The 16,710-nt window shown below is 36.6% G+C and overlaps 1 protein-coding gene across 7 annotated transcripts in view; it reads right to left on the bottom strand.

The window, feature by feature from the left end:
* Positions 1–16,710, bottom strand: part of LOC144962533 (glycine receptor subunit alpha-2-like) — a 213,304-nt gene that overhangs the window by 63,572 nt on the left and 133,022 nt on the right. For all 7 annotated transcript variants that reach the window (XM_078895547.1, XM_078895545.1, XM_078895543.1 and 4 more), the window contains exon 2: positions 5,565–5,635. In XM_078895547.1, coding sequence (XP_078751673.1) covers positions 5,565–5,635 — 71 coding nt within the window. The remainder of the gene's footprint in view (positions 1–5,564; positions 5,636–16,710) is intronic.

The following is a 16,710-nucleotide window of genomic DNA, read 5'->3' as shown; positions in this document are numbered from 1 at the left end:
TCCACTTGTGTCCACCTTTCATAATCCCGGGTTCACTCCCTACTGGCATTAACTTCCCACAGTCCCAGGTTTATTCCCCTAGTCCCGGGTTCAATCCCCACCGGTGTTCACCTCCGCCCTAGTCCCGGGTTCAATCCCCACAGGTGTCCACCTCCCATAGTCTCTGCTTCAATTCCCACTGGTGCCGTTCTCCCATATTATCTGATTCACCCTCCACTGGTGCCAAAATCCCAACGTCTCTGGTTCAATCCCCACTGGTGTCCACCTCCTATAGTCACTGGTTCATATGGTGTAAAAGACAGCTGATTGACAATTATAGTAGGGTCACCGCCAAGTGAAAAAAAAACTCGTGGTGTTTTACATTCGTGTAAAAGTTTATTTTTCTTTACAGTTGGTCAGATTGATATCTTTGAAAAATATTTGGTGCGCATGGATACAAAATCAACTTTTTTTTTTTTGGGTTAAATGATCATTCAGATGGAAAAATATATAAATGATTTATGAATAGAAGTAAATACCATGCAATTACTCACGAAATATTTTAGATATCTTTTGTGGAGGGGTGGAATAAACGTATTCTTTCATTTCTTTGTATTAAAAAAAAAAAATTTATTCCCAAAGGGGAAATTTTTCTCTAAGGTCTAATTCAAGGGAAGACTGGAATAACCCAGGCGTCAACCGCAGTGCAGCGCCGCAAATTGAGCTAGGATGAGGTGACTTGCTCAAAGCCACATAGCGCAGCGGCGGGTAATCGAACTCGGTACCTTTCGAGTACGAAGCAATGACCGTGCCGCTCAACCACGCTGCCCCACGCCGTATTTATTAAACTCTTGATATTTTTTTATCGTGCAATAACGACATACGCGCAAGCTTAAAGTGGTATTGGACACGATAAAAATTATTCGTTTAACTCACTCAACCCTAGATATTTTTACTACTTTCCAAAATAGGAAGAATTGCATTAAAAATGAGAATGTACATAGATCATTTTATTCAACTACCGTTAACATGCAAAAACTAAAAACATAAGCTTTGATTCTACGCCTATAATTTGTCGCAGAAAAAATGTAATAAATAGGCATGGGGTAAAAGTAACCCGGGCGAAATACGGATATAGTCGGTGTTAGGGTTGAGTGAGTTAATAAATACAAAGAAATGAAAGAATTGTATATTATACAACCTGATCCAGACTGTACATATTTACAAGTCTGACTACCCAAATTGCCGTACGTTCTCAGATATGCAGATATGCATGTAAGCTATACTCCTCTCTCTCTCTCTCTCTCTCTCTCTCTCTCTCTCTCTCTCTCTCTCTCTCTCTCTCTAAGTATATATCTACCTATCTATCTATCTATCTATCTATCTATCTATCTATCTATCTAACTATCTATCTATCTCTCTCTTTCTTTCTTTATTTCTCTCTCTCCTCTCTCTCTATCCCTTTCTCTCTCTCTATCTCTCTCTCTCTCTCTCTCTCTCTCTCTCTCTCACCATCTTTTACACACATACATGTACACGCTTTGTATGTCCCGCCAATACTTTTTAAATCCTGTATATAAAATATATTTTTTGATAATTAGAAAAGAATCATTTTTACCAACATGACTAATGTTTCATCCAAATATCCAAATACCCTTTAAACGTACTCGCTCTAGTTTTCATCCCATCTACAATAAATACAAATACAAATTTCATCAATACAAAGATAAGTATATCTTAAGTTTCTATAATTAAACAATGATGCTTTTCGTTTTACTGTCTATTCTGCTTTACTCTGACAAAAGACGTATGTTATATTTTGGCCAGAAACACATCCTTCAAATATCGATCAGTTAAAATGAATGACCCTCGTCTTGTCAAAAACTCTCAAACATAGGACTTTGCAAGTTCCGTGTTTTGAATGTCTTTACCAAATTGCGGGGCATTTTAATGATCGCGATCGAGATTTGAAGGACGTCTGTGTTTTCTGGCCAAACTTTTAAATACTGTTTTTTTTCTCTCTCCAGGGTATGGCAGTATTGTGGTTTCCACAATTCTTTCAGCATATTATATCTTCATAAACACATCATCATATTTCCGCAACATGAAGATACGGATAATACTTTGCGAGTGTATCTGGTTTTTGTGTTTTAACGTTGTTTTTATCCTTTTTTTTTATCCTTATTATATTATCTATTGTCGCTCCGTATTGTTTTTGGCAGATTCACAAAAGAAGATACATTACAAAGGTGTTTCCGACCCTTTTATACAATATTTTTTTTCAAGCATGTTCTTTATTGGACACTGTGTTACAAAAAGAACATTGCTTGGCATCGTGATCCTCGATAGCTCTCGATAGGTCAGTTGGTAGAGCACTCGTTTCAAACGATCGAAGGGAATGTGATCGATCCCGGGAACAGGCGAGGTTTTTTCCCCGAGCCACCTGTCCACTCTACAGTGGTTGAGTAGATTGGTCAGTCAGATCTGGCTGAATGGACTTGCAATAGACAAGCGTTCTATCCAAGGGGTAGCCAGTGTTTGCTACTGTCCGTTTCACGCTATCGTAGGGACGAATGTCGGGTCACTCAGCTCTTTGTTTTTAGACAGCCATTTTTATGCTTAGTTCTCATTATTTTTATATCAGACTATAATTTTCAAGGTCACGCATAGTTTTATGTGTTGGTACATTGCATTAGGCTGGCGGGTGTTGTGGGTATCATAGGCACTGGTTTAAGGTCAAGATCTAAAAAAGATGTGTGTGAAACAGTGCCAGACTATGCAAGAAAGAGAAAGATCTGAACAAATGTGTATGAAAGGCGCCAGTCAAAACAAGAAAGAAAAAAGACAAGAACAAAAAACAATCCCCAAAAATCAGTCTACCTCACCTGGGGATCGAACCTCAAACCTTCTGATTACCGGTCAGACGTGCTAGCATTACACCACAGAGGAAGAATATAAGTATTCAAAATTGTCCCAACTATCGGGAGCCTCTGTGGTGTGATGTATCATGTTTGACCGGTAATCAGAAGGTCCGAGGTTCGATCCCCAGTCAAGGTAGATTGATTTTTTTGGGATTATTTGCTTCTTGTATTTTTCTTTCTTGCTTTGTCTGGCACCTTTCATACACACTTGTTCAGATCTTTATCTTATACCGGTGCCTGTTCCCTAGTTCCTTAATTTGTTATTTTCAACAAAAAAAAAAAAAAGACAAAAATTCCTCGTCAAATAGGATTCGGTTACCCAGTGGAGGAAGACTGGGATTTTGGGATGGCTTTTTCTTGTAATGTTCCATCTTGCTTTGTCTGGAACTATTACGCAAACACTTTTTCTTATCAATTTATAAGTGTTCCAATGTATATGAATGTTTATATGAATAATTATCTCAAGAAAAAATATGGAAACAATTCATTATTTTGTTCCGTTAAGTATTTTTTTTTTATCAATGCCACATCCTTACCACACTTTTATTATTAATGTTAAAGAATAAAAAAATATCTGAGCGTTTGCAAATTATGATAAAAAACATTCTTTTAAAATTCAAGTTGAGCTTTTATATAGTGCAATATTCACTACGCGTGCTCCAAGTGCTTTTCAAAGGGTCACTGAGTACCACAGAAACACGTAACATATACAACGAGACATGACACATGTTAGGCGATGCACTGTAATACAATTTTTTTCCCGGATAGAGACAACGCTGTTAACGGCCAAGTACTCATTTTACACCTGAGTACGATGAGAGAATGTGAGGAAAGAGTCTTTTCCAAGGACTCAACTATGCGCCGAACGAGGCTCGAACCCAGAACCTTCCGATACGAACGCGAGTGTCATACCGCAAGACCACATAGCATTCCTTCCTTATAAAAATGTGTGATATCAACCAGAAGAACCACTTGTTTGTTCCCAGGTTATCTGGCTTAATATTATATTTCAACAAGCCAAACAATAAAGATAAAATAATCTCACTGTGGCGATACCTTTTCTATACCCGGGAATTTTATCAAATATTCCAGATGGCTCGTCGGCTGGCATTCACAGCAATCATAATAATAATAATAATATGAAGCTAATATCATAATCTCACACAATAACAAACACACCAAAAGATGAGGAAAGATTAGTTTTGACGTGAGAAAGCTTTAGAGGGACTTTCAAAAATAAATAAAAGAAATATAACAAGTTAAAGGAAACATAAATGTCTCTAGTGAATGTTATGCGCTCGCGACACCTGATTTATTATTTGCATGGCAGTGGTATTTAAGCTATCAAAACAATATGTACACACAAACACACACACACACACACACATATATATATATATATATATATATATATATATATAAATATGTGTGTGTGTGTGTGTGTGTGTGTGTGTGTGTGTCAGTGCATGACATAACCAGTCGGAAAGTGAAAATTTTGGATTTGCTATATTTTGCATTTTCTGAAAGAATATGCTCCCCAAAGCAGTTTAATCTTTATTTGAAGTAAATCGGGTGATTTTCTCATGGAGTTATGGTCAGATGTATGGGAAAGATATCCAGCAATTTCTCTCAAATTTCATACTTTTTTCAACTTGACTAGCTGTAAAAAAATATTTAGTAGTGAAATTAAGCTATGATATTTCCCCGAAGATGTTCGAAAAGGGTTGATGTAATCATTTATGACAAGAACTCAGTTTTTAAATAAAAATTGACCTTCTAACTAAACTTCACAATATCTCAGTTCAAATCTTTTCACCATCCGACTGATTATGCCATTCACTGTAACACACACACACACACACACACACACACATATATATATATATATATATATATATATATATATATATATATATATATATATATTTATTTATATGATGTATATATGATACAATAATTTACGGTGAGACTGAAAGAATTGAAAACCAATTGAGCGATAAGGAATTCCATATAATGAGTGCGAATACAGGTAAAACTCGTGCGTTTCATGCCTTATTAATAAATTATATATAGACTATGTTTGTTGCTTGGTATTATTATTGTATTCTTGCGCACGACATTCCAAACCGGTGCCAATGGCGGATTTGTGGTCTTGTAGTATGACATTCGCTTTCGGATCGGAAGGTCCTGTGTTCGAGCCACGCTTGACGCATAGTTGAGTCCTTTGGAAAAGACTCTTTACTCACATTCTCTCACCGTACTCAGATGTAAAATGAGTACCTGGCCGTCAACAGCGTTGTCTCTGTCGAAATAAAATAGACGTCCTATACTCAGCCTTGAATAGGATAAGATGTGAGCTTTTATAAAGAGCAATATCAACTAAACGTGCTCAAAGCGCTTTCCAAAGGATCCTGACCAACAGCAACAAGTAACCTATTATCGAATGAGACATGACGCCTGTCTGGCGACAGTAAACGGCCTGGTACTCAATTTAAACTTGAGTACGGCGAGAGAACGTTAGTGAAGAGCCTTTTCCAAGGATCAGCAATGCGCCGATCGAGGGTCAAACCCAGGACCTACCGATCCGTAAAGCGAGTGTCGTACGACAAGACCACATAGCCGCACACAGATAAGATGAAAATAAACTAACTATTCAAAACATACCTGAATCATAGTCTGGAGGTAGTTGGGGGTCATAGTTGTCCAAAATTTTGCCAAGTGTGCCCGTTCTCTGACTGGATAAAGGCAGAAGAATAAAATGGTCTTAGTCTTAGATTAATTCGATACGTGTGTGTATGTGTGTGTGTGTATATGTGCTTGTGTGTGTGTGTATGTCTGTGTGTGTGTCTGTGACTCGGTACAATTAAACGGTATCATATCGAGGTTATTAAAAGAAACATTTAATGAAATGAATCAGGCCCTAAGCGTAGCCATCGTTATGTTATAGATAGAATGCGCTTGGCCAAGGAGTTCACAACATTGCCATCCGGAAGTATAACGGACCAACACACAAACTCTGTGTAACCATGAACTTTTATAGTCTGGTTAATACAGTTTAGTGAGAACAACTCACAAACGCGGATGGCAAAAACAATAACAAAGGTCTGAGTGACGTCATCCGCATACTATCTATAGCCTGAGACTGAAATCCAAAAGGACTGGCAGTTTGACGTCATTATTTGTTTTTTTGCACCGCCTAGTGAGTTGTTGTTAGTAGAGCTCATGGAAACAAGTGGTCCCATTGGGTGAACTATTGAATACAACTCACGATTTGTTTTCTTTTGTGGCAAAAGACTGGCATTATGACGCATTTTTTGGTCAGTATCAGGCCATAACTTTGCGAAGGCCACGCCTTAAGTCACGTTCCATACCACTAAACCCCATTCATGGGGTCACGGAGTACCATTCTGTAGTTTTATATGGATAGAATGCGCATGGCCAAGGAGTTCACAACATTGCCATCCGGAAATATAACGGACCAACACACAAACTCTGTGTAACCATGAACGTTTATAGTCAGGTTAATACAGTTTAGTGAGAACAACTCACAAACGCGGATGGCAAAAACTATAACAAAGGCCTGAGTGACGTCATCTGCATACTATCTATAGATAGTATGCGCTTGGCTAAGAAGTTCACAACATTGCCATTCAGAAGTATAACGGACAAAAACACAAAACTGTGTGTAACCATGAAGGTTTATAGCCTGGTTAATAGATAGTATGCGCTTGGCTTAGGAGTTCACAACATTGCCATCCGGAAGTATAACGGACCAACACAAAACTATATGTAACCTTGAACGTTTAACTGGTTAATACAGTTTAGTGAGAATTACTCATAAACTCGGATGGCAACAAAACAAAAACAAAGACCTAAGTGACGTCAACTTCGTTCTATCTATAGTATTTATAAACACATTTCCTTTAAATATTGTGATGCACAACGGAAACCAGAAAGAGAAATTTGTTGGTTGCATCGTAAGGAATGGGACGATTTTCCTTTGGACGATTAGGAAAGGGTTAACCTTTCAGATTAACTCACTCAATCCTAGAGATTTTTGCTACTTTTCAACATTGGAAAAAAATGTATTAAAAATGAGCATGTACATAGATAGTTTTATTGAAATACCATTATCATGTAAAAACTAAAAACATTAGCTTTGATACCACGCCTATAATTTGTCTCATAAAAATGTAATAAATAGGCATGAGGTAAAAGTAATTCGGGTAAACTACGGATATAGATAGTATGCGCTTGGCTAAGAAGCTCATAACATTGCCATCCGGAAGTATAACGGACCAATAAACAAAACTGTGTGTATCCTTGAACGTTTATAGTCAGATTAATACAGTTAAGTGAGCATTACTCATAAACGCGGATGGCAAAAAACAATAACAAAGACCTGAGTGACGTCATTTTCGAACTATCTATAGTCGGTGTTAGGGTTGAGTGAGTTAAGATTAATGTCTGATTGTGATTGACCATGGTAAATTGTTGTATGTTGCAATTAAAGTTCGTAATTCTGAACTTGGTTTGTAATAACATTAGGATTATTGTGGTAATGTCTCAACCATAATACTTTTTTACTTGAGCTTTTATATAGCGCAATATCCACGTAACGTGCTCAAAGCGCTTTACAAGGGGTCCCTGGCCAACAGCAACACGTAACATTTAGAACGGGACATGACGCCTGTTAGGCGATGTTACACTTTTTTTTTGGACATAGACAACGCTGTTAGCGGCCAGGTACTCGTTTCACACCTGAGTACGGTGAGAGAATGTGAGTAAAGAGCCTTCTCCAAGGACTCAACTATGCGCCGAACGCGAGGCTCGAAGCCAGGACCTTCCGATCCGAAAGCGAGTGTCATACCACTTGACCACAAAGCCGCACTAATAATGTTATCCTAATGAAAGATTCTGAGGATCAGGCGCTCCTCTGACATTGAACAATTGTATCGTTATTAGGCTGATGTTTCTTTAATGCAGTAGGCCTTTAGTGATTTGTAAAAGTTAAACGTTCCCATTAACCTTGGGCAAGGTAATTAATCCCGAATTTAGTCTCTTTCGAAATCAATGGTGATTTCTCTTGTTATTATCAATTTATTTAAAGAGCATTTATTTTGAAGGATATCCACTAAACGTGCTCAAAGCGCTTTACAATACGTCTAAAGCCAGCAGCTACACTAACGTTTAAGACGATTGTGCGGTTATTAGCAAATTTTTTTCCCGGCTAGCTACTCTTTTTAATAGAGTAAAGAGCCGTTTCTAAGGACTCAATTATGCGCCGCTCACAGCAGGGCTCGAACCCTGGACCTTCCGATCCGAAGTTAAGGCGACTGCTATCCCACGTGACCACATAGCCACACATGGACTTTTGTTTGATACATATCTATAATCCTTCATGGAATGCCTTGGCGACGGCATCTAAGGATGATGCCGCGCGGAAAGGTGTAATTTATATATATATATATATATATATATATATATATATATATATATATATATATATATATATATATATATATATATATATATTTATATATATATATATATATATATCTAGAGAGAGAGAGAGAGAGAGAGAGTGAGAGAGAGCAAAGGTGGATAGATACATAAATAGATAGGATATAATAATAATAATAATATAATAATAATAATAATAATAATAATAATAATAATAATAATAATAATAATAATAAAAATAATAATAATAATAATAATAATAATACTTTATTGCATCCCAAAAAGGAATTTTTTTGTACAGACGTGTTATAATTTACACAATAAGATAAAAATACAATAGAAATAGGATGTATATATAAAATATAGAGTGTGAAGGACACACACAAACACACACACACTCACATGCACACACGCACACACACACATACACACACAGAGAGAGAGAGAGAGAGAGAGAGAGAGAGAGAGAGAGAGGTTTGAGATAGATATATAGATAGATCGATATGTAGATAGATAGACAGATAGATAGATAGATTTACAATGTGTATAGTCTATGCAAATAACCCAGCTTATTGATTATTTACTTCTCTAGAACTAATACAAAGGCATTGCACGTTTGTATGAATCACGTAGGAATGACCTGTCCTACGATTACTCACTGCATATTAGCACTTAGAAGATTGGACACGTATAGGGAATGAGATTAGCGGAGGAGTAGCGTCCCTTGATTGGACGTCACCCATAGTCTGTGACGTCACCGGCGGAAAAGTTATTAGAGAGAGAACGTCATGTTGGTTGTGCGCATGCGTCTCTTGTCCTCGCGGAGCCATCTTGGATTAAGACCATAAAAACGAATTTTCACAATCATTAGTACTCATTTTACACTTGAGTACATTAAGAGAATGTGAGTAAAAAGCTTTCTCCAAGGACGTAAATTAATTTGACCCGCCAAAAGCGAAACTCGAACCATCAACTTGCTGGTCAAAGTCGAGTGGCGTACCACAAGACCATACAGTCGCATTGTCGTAAACATCGTCTCAAACCCACAACTACTTTAAAAGAAGCACACATTATGAATACATCTTTTTTTTTTTTTGCGAGTTAAATTTTTGGAGCGAATTAGACAAGCTTGTAAAAAGAATTTATTGCTTTGTCTATCGTATCTCGTCAAGTTAATTTTATTTGGAAGATTCGCGTGTAGCTATTAATGAATATTGCCCTATATAGAAGAGTAGGATGTTTAACAAGTTAACTGTTCGATAAGTTTTCTGCGCTCGGGGAAATGTGGGTGAAGAAACGCTAGAATGAAAGATAAAACGACGACTAGGTTAAAGTATCAAATCTAAAGAAAAGATAAACATTCATGTCGTTTTTCTCAACAAACGCTTTTACTGTTAATCTTTGATGTCATCATAAAAGCAGTTTAAAGAGGAGATCAACCGATTTGAAATTAGTTCAAATGAGATGTTACACACTTTTTGTTTTACAAGAAAGACAACAACAAAAAGATAAGAATGAAAAGAAACAATTACAAGTATGTAGCCTCTAAAAAAGAAAAACACATCAAATAAAATTTTGGTCAGAAAACTCGTCCTTCAAATATTGACCGTTTAAAATGATCATCATCTTGCTGAAGACCCTCAAACCTGGGACTTTATTAAACACACAGGTTTGATCAATTTTTGCAATATGAGAATCATTTTAATCAATCGATATTTGGAGGACTAGTTTTCTAGTCAAAATTTTTAAAATATGTTTTTGCATAGTACGTAGAAGTGATGGCGTTTATGTCTCACATATAATTCTATATGTACTATAGAGTATCATAATTGGTATTTTGGATGGTATTCTCATTTTCTTGATAAAGATAGAGAGAGAAGAAAAACCCATTAGAGCTGCACTGACAATTAGCGGTAATAAACACAGTACTAAAACTGTAGTCGTTAAATTGCAACCCAGGTTATGATATGAACAAAAACATACGTTTATGAGTAACATCTATGAATTAAAACAAAGCGCTTTGCAAGTGGTCCCAAGCCAACATCAACTCTGAATTTGAAGGAAAAGACATGACGCCCAGAGGGCAATATAGATAGTATGCGCTTGGCTAAGAATCTCATAACATTGCCATCCGGAAGTATAACGGACCAACACACAAAGCTGTGTGTATCCATGAACGTTTATAGTCGGGTTAATACAGTTCAGTGAGCTTTACTCATAAACGCGGATGGCAAAAAACAATAACAAAGACCTGGGTGACGTCATCTTCGAACTATCTATACACACCGCTATTATTAGCGTGAAACTCTGTGTACACCCGAGTATGATGAGAGAATGTGAGTAAAGAGCCCTTTGCGGCTATGTGGTCTAGTGGTATAACACTCACCTTCGGATCGAAAAGTCCTGGGTTAGAGCCTCGCTCAGCGCATAGTTGAGTCCATAGAAAAGGCTCTTCGCTCACATTCTCTCACCGTACTCAAGTGTAAAATGAGTACCTGGCCGTTAACAACCTTGTTCTATCCGAAAAAAAAATAATATCGCCTAACAGGTGTCATGTCTCGTCCTACATCCAAACTGTTGCTGTTGGCCTGGGCCCCCATGTAAAGCGCTTTGAGACTTTGAGCGGATATTGCCCTATATAGAAAATTCTCATTTTAACTTTTTTTTTTTCTAGGATTTAACGTTTGTGCTATCGACAACGGAACTCAAATAAAAACATACAGATGAAAAATTGAGAAAAACGAGCTTACGTCATTTTTCATAAATAGACATGTTAGTATTCCGTCGCTAACCAGTATTTATTTGAAAATTAGAGCAATATTTTAGAGTTATACTAAAATAATAGGGAATGAGATTAGCGGAAGAGTAGCGTCCCTTGATTGGACCTCACCCATAGTCTGTGACGTCACCGGCGGAAAAGTTATTAGAGAGAGAACGTCATGTTGGTTGTGCGCATGCGTCTCTCGTCCTCGCATTCCCTATACTTGAGTTTTTATATAGAGCAATATCCACTTAATGTGCTCAAAGCGCTTTACAAGGGGATATATGACCAACAGAAACATGCTACATGTAGAACGAGACATGACGCCTATTAGGCTATATTACATTTTTTTCGGACACAGACAACGTTGTTAACAGCCAGGTACTCATTTTACTCCTGAGTATGGTGATAGAATGTCAGCAAAGAGCCTTTTTCCAAGGACTCAACTATGCGACGAGCGAGGCTCGATTCCAGGACCTTCCGACCCGAAAGCGAGTGTCATACCACTAGACTACATAACCGCACTAACCACCATTTTTGTCAGCCTGAAATGTTAAGAAAGTAAAACAGCTTTACAATTTTATTACCAAATGCTACATCGTTCAAATCTATGAAAAAAAAATTGTTATCAAAGAATCTTTTATCGTCTCTGAACCAAGGGCGGAAGTTGACAATCTGTGAATCTAGATGATTGGCTAATGGTGACATTGATTTTATCCAGTCTGATGAGGTCGGTCTCATTGTTGTGATTCGACGTGTAATAATTTAGAGAGCGGTGGGGGCTGTCTGAAGTCTGGGATTGTGAAAATACTAACGAATGAGTGATTATGGAAATGCTTCGGAGCAGTAACGTAGCCATCGTTATGTTCTAGCCTGATACTGAAATCCAAAAGGACTGGCAGTTTGACGTCATTTTTTGGTCAGTATCAGCGTAGCCATCGTTATGTTCTAGCCTGATACTGAAATCCAAAAGGACAGGCAGTTTGACGTCATTATTTGGTTTTTGCACCGCCTAGTGAGTTGTAGTTAGTAGAGCTCATGGAAACAAGTTATTTCATTGGTTGAACTATTGAATACAACTCACGAGTTGTTTTCTTTTGTGGCAAAAGACTGGCCTATTGACGTCATTTTTTGGTCAGTATCAGGCCATAACTTTACGAAGGCCACGGTAGGAACAATACAGACAATGGACGTTTCGGGTACAAACCTTTCGTCAACAACAAGAAATAAATGTACGTGGAAAACAAATAAATTAAAATACCGTATAACAAGTATCGTCTGTTCTCTATTATGGTTGGAGTGTTATAACGAATTTATTATGGGGTCATTAATTGTTGTAATGAAAATTCTATCATACCAACATCTGTTCAAATCTTTATAAAACCAAAGCAAAATATTGTCAATAACAACAATGTTAGATCCAGCTCATAAATAATTGTGTTCGTTTATCAAACAATGCAAATTTCTTCACGTCGTTGTAATGGGAATGACTCTCAAATCAGCACAAATTACTCTCTAATACAATTACAATTGGTCATCGATTCTACAAAACTAAGTATTTCCGGTGTACCCATGAATGAGATCTGTTTTCTCACTTGGGGCAGTCTGTCTGGGAACGCCACACCTCAGATTAATTTTTGAATCCGCCTTTGCCGATTTTTAAAAGTGAATTTCGAACTTGTCTCTTATTATTATTATTATTATTATTATTATTATTATTATTATTATTATTATATTATTATTATTATTATTATTATTATTATTATTATTATTATTATTATTATTATTACTGTTATTATTGTTATTATTATTATTATCATTATCATTATTATTATTATCATTATTAATAATAATAATAATAATAATAATAATAATAATAATAATAATAATAATAATAATATAGTAGTAGTAGTAGTAGTAGTAGTAGCAGTAGTAGTAGTAGTAGTAGTAGTAGTAGTAGTACTAGTAGTCGTAGTCGTAGTAGTAGTAGTAGTAGTAGTAGTAGTAGTAGTAGCAGTAGTAGTAGTAGTAGTAGTAGTAGTAGTAGTAGTAGTAGTAGTAGTAGTAGTAGTAGTAGTAGTAATGAAACAAAAATTGAACAAGAGAGGACGGGGACGAAGACATCAGCGTAGCTCCCTTTATACTTTAATCATTCTCTTCTATTTTTCTTCCTGCGTCGTCTGGACTGTTCCAGACACACTTTTTCACATCTTTCTATCTCACCACTGCCTGCTCTATAATTTGTAATTTTGTAAAAGAACCACATTACCGGTGACAGCTTTGTCCCGAGCACTGTCGGAAAAAAAAATAACACCGAGCATCACAAGCGCCGTGTCTCGTCCTATATTATAATACGACATGCGTTGTTGTTGGCTTGAAACCTCTTGTAAAAAGTCTTCGGCTCAGTTAGTTGACATTGCTATATATAGAAATTCAAAATTCCACTTGGCTTTGGTCTATTTTATAATAATTTATCATTGTAGTCCCAGGCACAATGCACAGCGTTCATGGTATCGCGTAAATGATTATTATTAACGATAATATCGATATATTATCCCAATCATCGTATTGTTGTCCTGATATTTCGCCTCAAGCTATCCTAAACGTTCATCAAAACACGTGTGCATCTAATTTTGTTAACTTGAGCTGCTCTGTTTTCACTTTAGCTTGTACCTAATTAGGGAGAGTTGTACAAACATAATATCGTAAACATGAACTCGTATGAACTTACAGGTCCCTCGATGTCAAACATTCATAATAACTCACTCAATCCTAGAGATTTTTGCTATTTTTCAAAATTGGACAAAAAAGGTATTAAAAATTAGCATGGACATAAAATTATTTATTCAACTATCATTAAATGCAGAAACTAAAAACATTAAGATTTGATACTGCCCCTAGATATATTTTGTCTCAGAAAAATGAAATAAATAGGCATGGGGTAAAAGTAACCCGGGTAAACTACGGATATAGTCGGTGTTAGGGTTGAGTGAGTTAAGAGGTGACTTTGGTTTTGAGGTCACTTCAGCGTCAGTGAAAATGAACACAATAGAGGAAAAGTTTAGATCTGAATTAAAAGGACCAAAGAAGAAGTAAGACAAATGGAACTAGTTCAAATAGGGGGCTGTAGTCCTTCAGAATCAATAGAGCCGGAGTTTATCCCGGTTTCTATAGCGTGAAACAGACACTAGCAACTACTTGCTACCCTTTGGATAGGACGCGAATATATATATCGAAAAGTACTTTCCGTCAGACCTAACAGAAACAGCTACCCATTTAATGCTGGGTGGACAGGGGGTGGAGGGAGGGGGGGGGGGAGGGTCGAAAAAAATCTCGACTGCACCCGGGGTCGATCTCGGTCAATAACTGGGGACTGAAGATTCCACGAGCAATCCAGTACCCTCATAAGGTTTAACTAACACTTTAAAATCCTGAAAATTATGAGGTCTAGCATCAAATTCCGTCGTATGGCCAAAATCAGCTGGACCGAAAAGAAGACCAACGAAGAAGTGTGTGACATTATGAACATAGGGCCAAACTTACTGAAAACAATTAAAACAAGAAAGATCAAATATTTTGGGCATACAAAGCGCCACATCCAAATCTCCATCCAATAGTATTATAGATAGTATGCAGATGACGTCACTCAGGCCTTTGTTATTGATTTTGCCATCCGCGTTTGTGAGTTGTTCTAACTAAACTGTATTAACCAGACTATAAAAGTTCATGGTTACACAGAGTTTGTGTGTTGGTCCGTTATACTTCCGGATGGCAATGTTGTGAACTCCTTGGCCAAGCGCATTCTATCTATAGAGGGATGCATGGAGGGAAGGCTGAGAAGAGGTCGACGGCAAGGCTATGGATGGATGACATCAAGTCATGGACTGGCCTTACTGCAGCTGGATGCAACAACAGGGCGACGGACAGACATGCTTGGCATGCAGGAAATTTCACACCGACCTCTGAAGAGATGACACGCCAGAGAGAGAGAGAGAGAGAGAGAGAGAGAGAGAGAGAGGATGAGAGAGAGCGAGAGAGAGAGAGAGCGAGAGAGAGAGAGAGAGAGAGAGAGAGCATCAACTAATAATATTATTTTCAGTAAGTTTTAATTACTTAAAGATGCTCACGAAGTTCTAAAATTGGAGCCTACATTTCGTAATTCTAATAACTTGTCACAGTATTTGGCATCTCTACATTATCAAAAAGTTCTTCCATCCAGGTAAAAGCTACGTATTAAGCTATGACGGATACATTCAATTATTAACAAAGTAGGTAATGCAATACTTTAAAAACAAATAATTACAATAGTACACATCAGAGAGATTATTTATACAAGGAAAATAATATTATTATCTCTCCAAAAAAAAGTACTAAAGATTTTACTGTCTCCGTCCCAGCTAAGGATCTCGCGAGAAATAGGGAAAAACAGGATTTTCTCAATCCAGAATATTAACAAGAAGTAACACGGAAATGGAAAATATATGGAGGTTAGGAGACCCAGCATGTGACCTCCCTGCTAACCACGGGAGGTCAGAAGATTCCACCCAAAATGTTACTTACAAGACTGCTACGCTAACGATCACATAAATGATATAATAATAATAATTAAAAAAAAAAAAAATAATAATAATAATAATAATAATAATAATATTAATAATAATAATATAGATAATAATAATAATAATAATAATAATAATAATAATAATAAAAAAGAAGAAAGAAAAAGAAAATAAGAAGAAGAAGAAGAATAAAAGTAATAAGAAATAAGAAAAAAGGAGAAAGAAGAGGGGAAAGGAAGGAGGAAGGAAGGAGAGAGGAGGAGGATGGAGGAGGAGTAGGAGGAGGAGGAGATGTATTAGAGTCACAAAGTGCAGAGGCTTGCGAGCATGAGAATTATAGGTGCACATTGAGTGTTATCAACAATGAATAATAATAAGCAAATTTCTAAGAGCTTTTCGTCGAAACCTCAAGGCGCTTAATAATAATAAAATAGTATTATGACGTCACTGAATATCGTTGCTATGTTTTTGTAGTGCCGTTACTGATTATTTTCTTTAAGATTTTCCAAACTAAAACTCAAAAACAGCAATGGTGATTGTAAAATTTAGACATCGAAATTAATTAATTACTAGATCGCAAGTCTTAAAATAATTTGATTTGCTTTTTAAAATGGCTACTCGTTGTACACCATGTTTTTTTTAAATGTACCTTTTTCGGTATTATCCGATTTTAGGGCATTCTTAGGAGAAAACAAATCTGTTGATGACAATTTTGTATTTTTTCTCCTTTATTTTGAGATGTTTTCATCATGAACGTTAATATATAATATAATAATACGCTTAACAGTCGTAACGTCACTTCCCGCGTAATGACGCATGGTAACTTAGTAACTGGCTCTAAACTATCGGAACAATGGCGGACGCCCTTATGAAATATTCCTCCGACGAGCATAAAAGCGTATCCAGAGGAAAAAAAAAAACATAATAAATCTGATCATGTTTTGACTTTTACACATTCAGATCACAAGACATATTATGTAAAGTTCTAGCCAGCATGAAGAATAAAAAGTACCGATTTTCTTTGTTT

The sequence above is a fragment of the Berghia stephanieae genome, chromosome 1 (assembly GCF_034508935.2).
Source record: "Berghia stephanieae isolate SIO BIC M18660-M18661 chromosome 1, UCSD_Bste_1.3, whole genome shotgun sequence".
NCBI classification, from domain to species: Eukaryota; Metazoa; Mollusca; class Gastropoda; order Nudibranchia; family Aeolidiidae; genus Berghia; species Berghia stephanieae.
The sequence above is the reverse complement of the archived record's forward strand: the minus strand, read 5'-3'. Positions and strand labels throughout refer to the sequence as shown.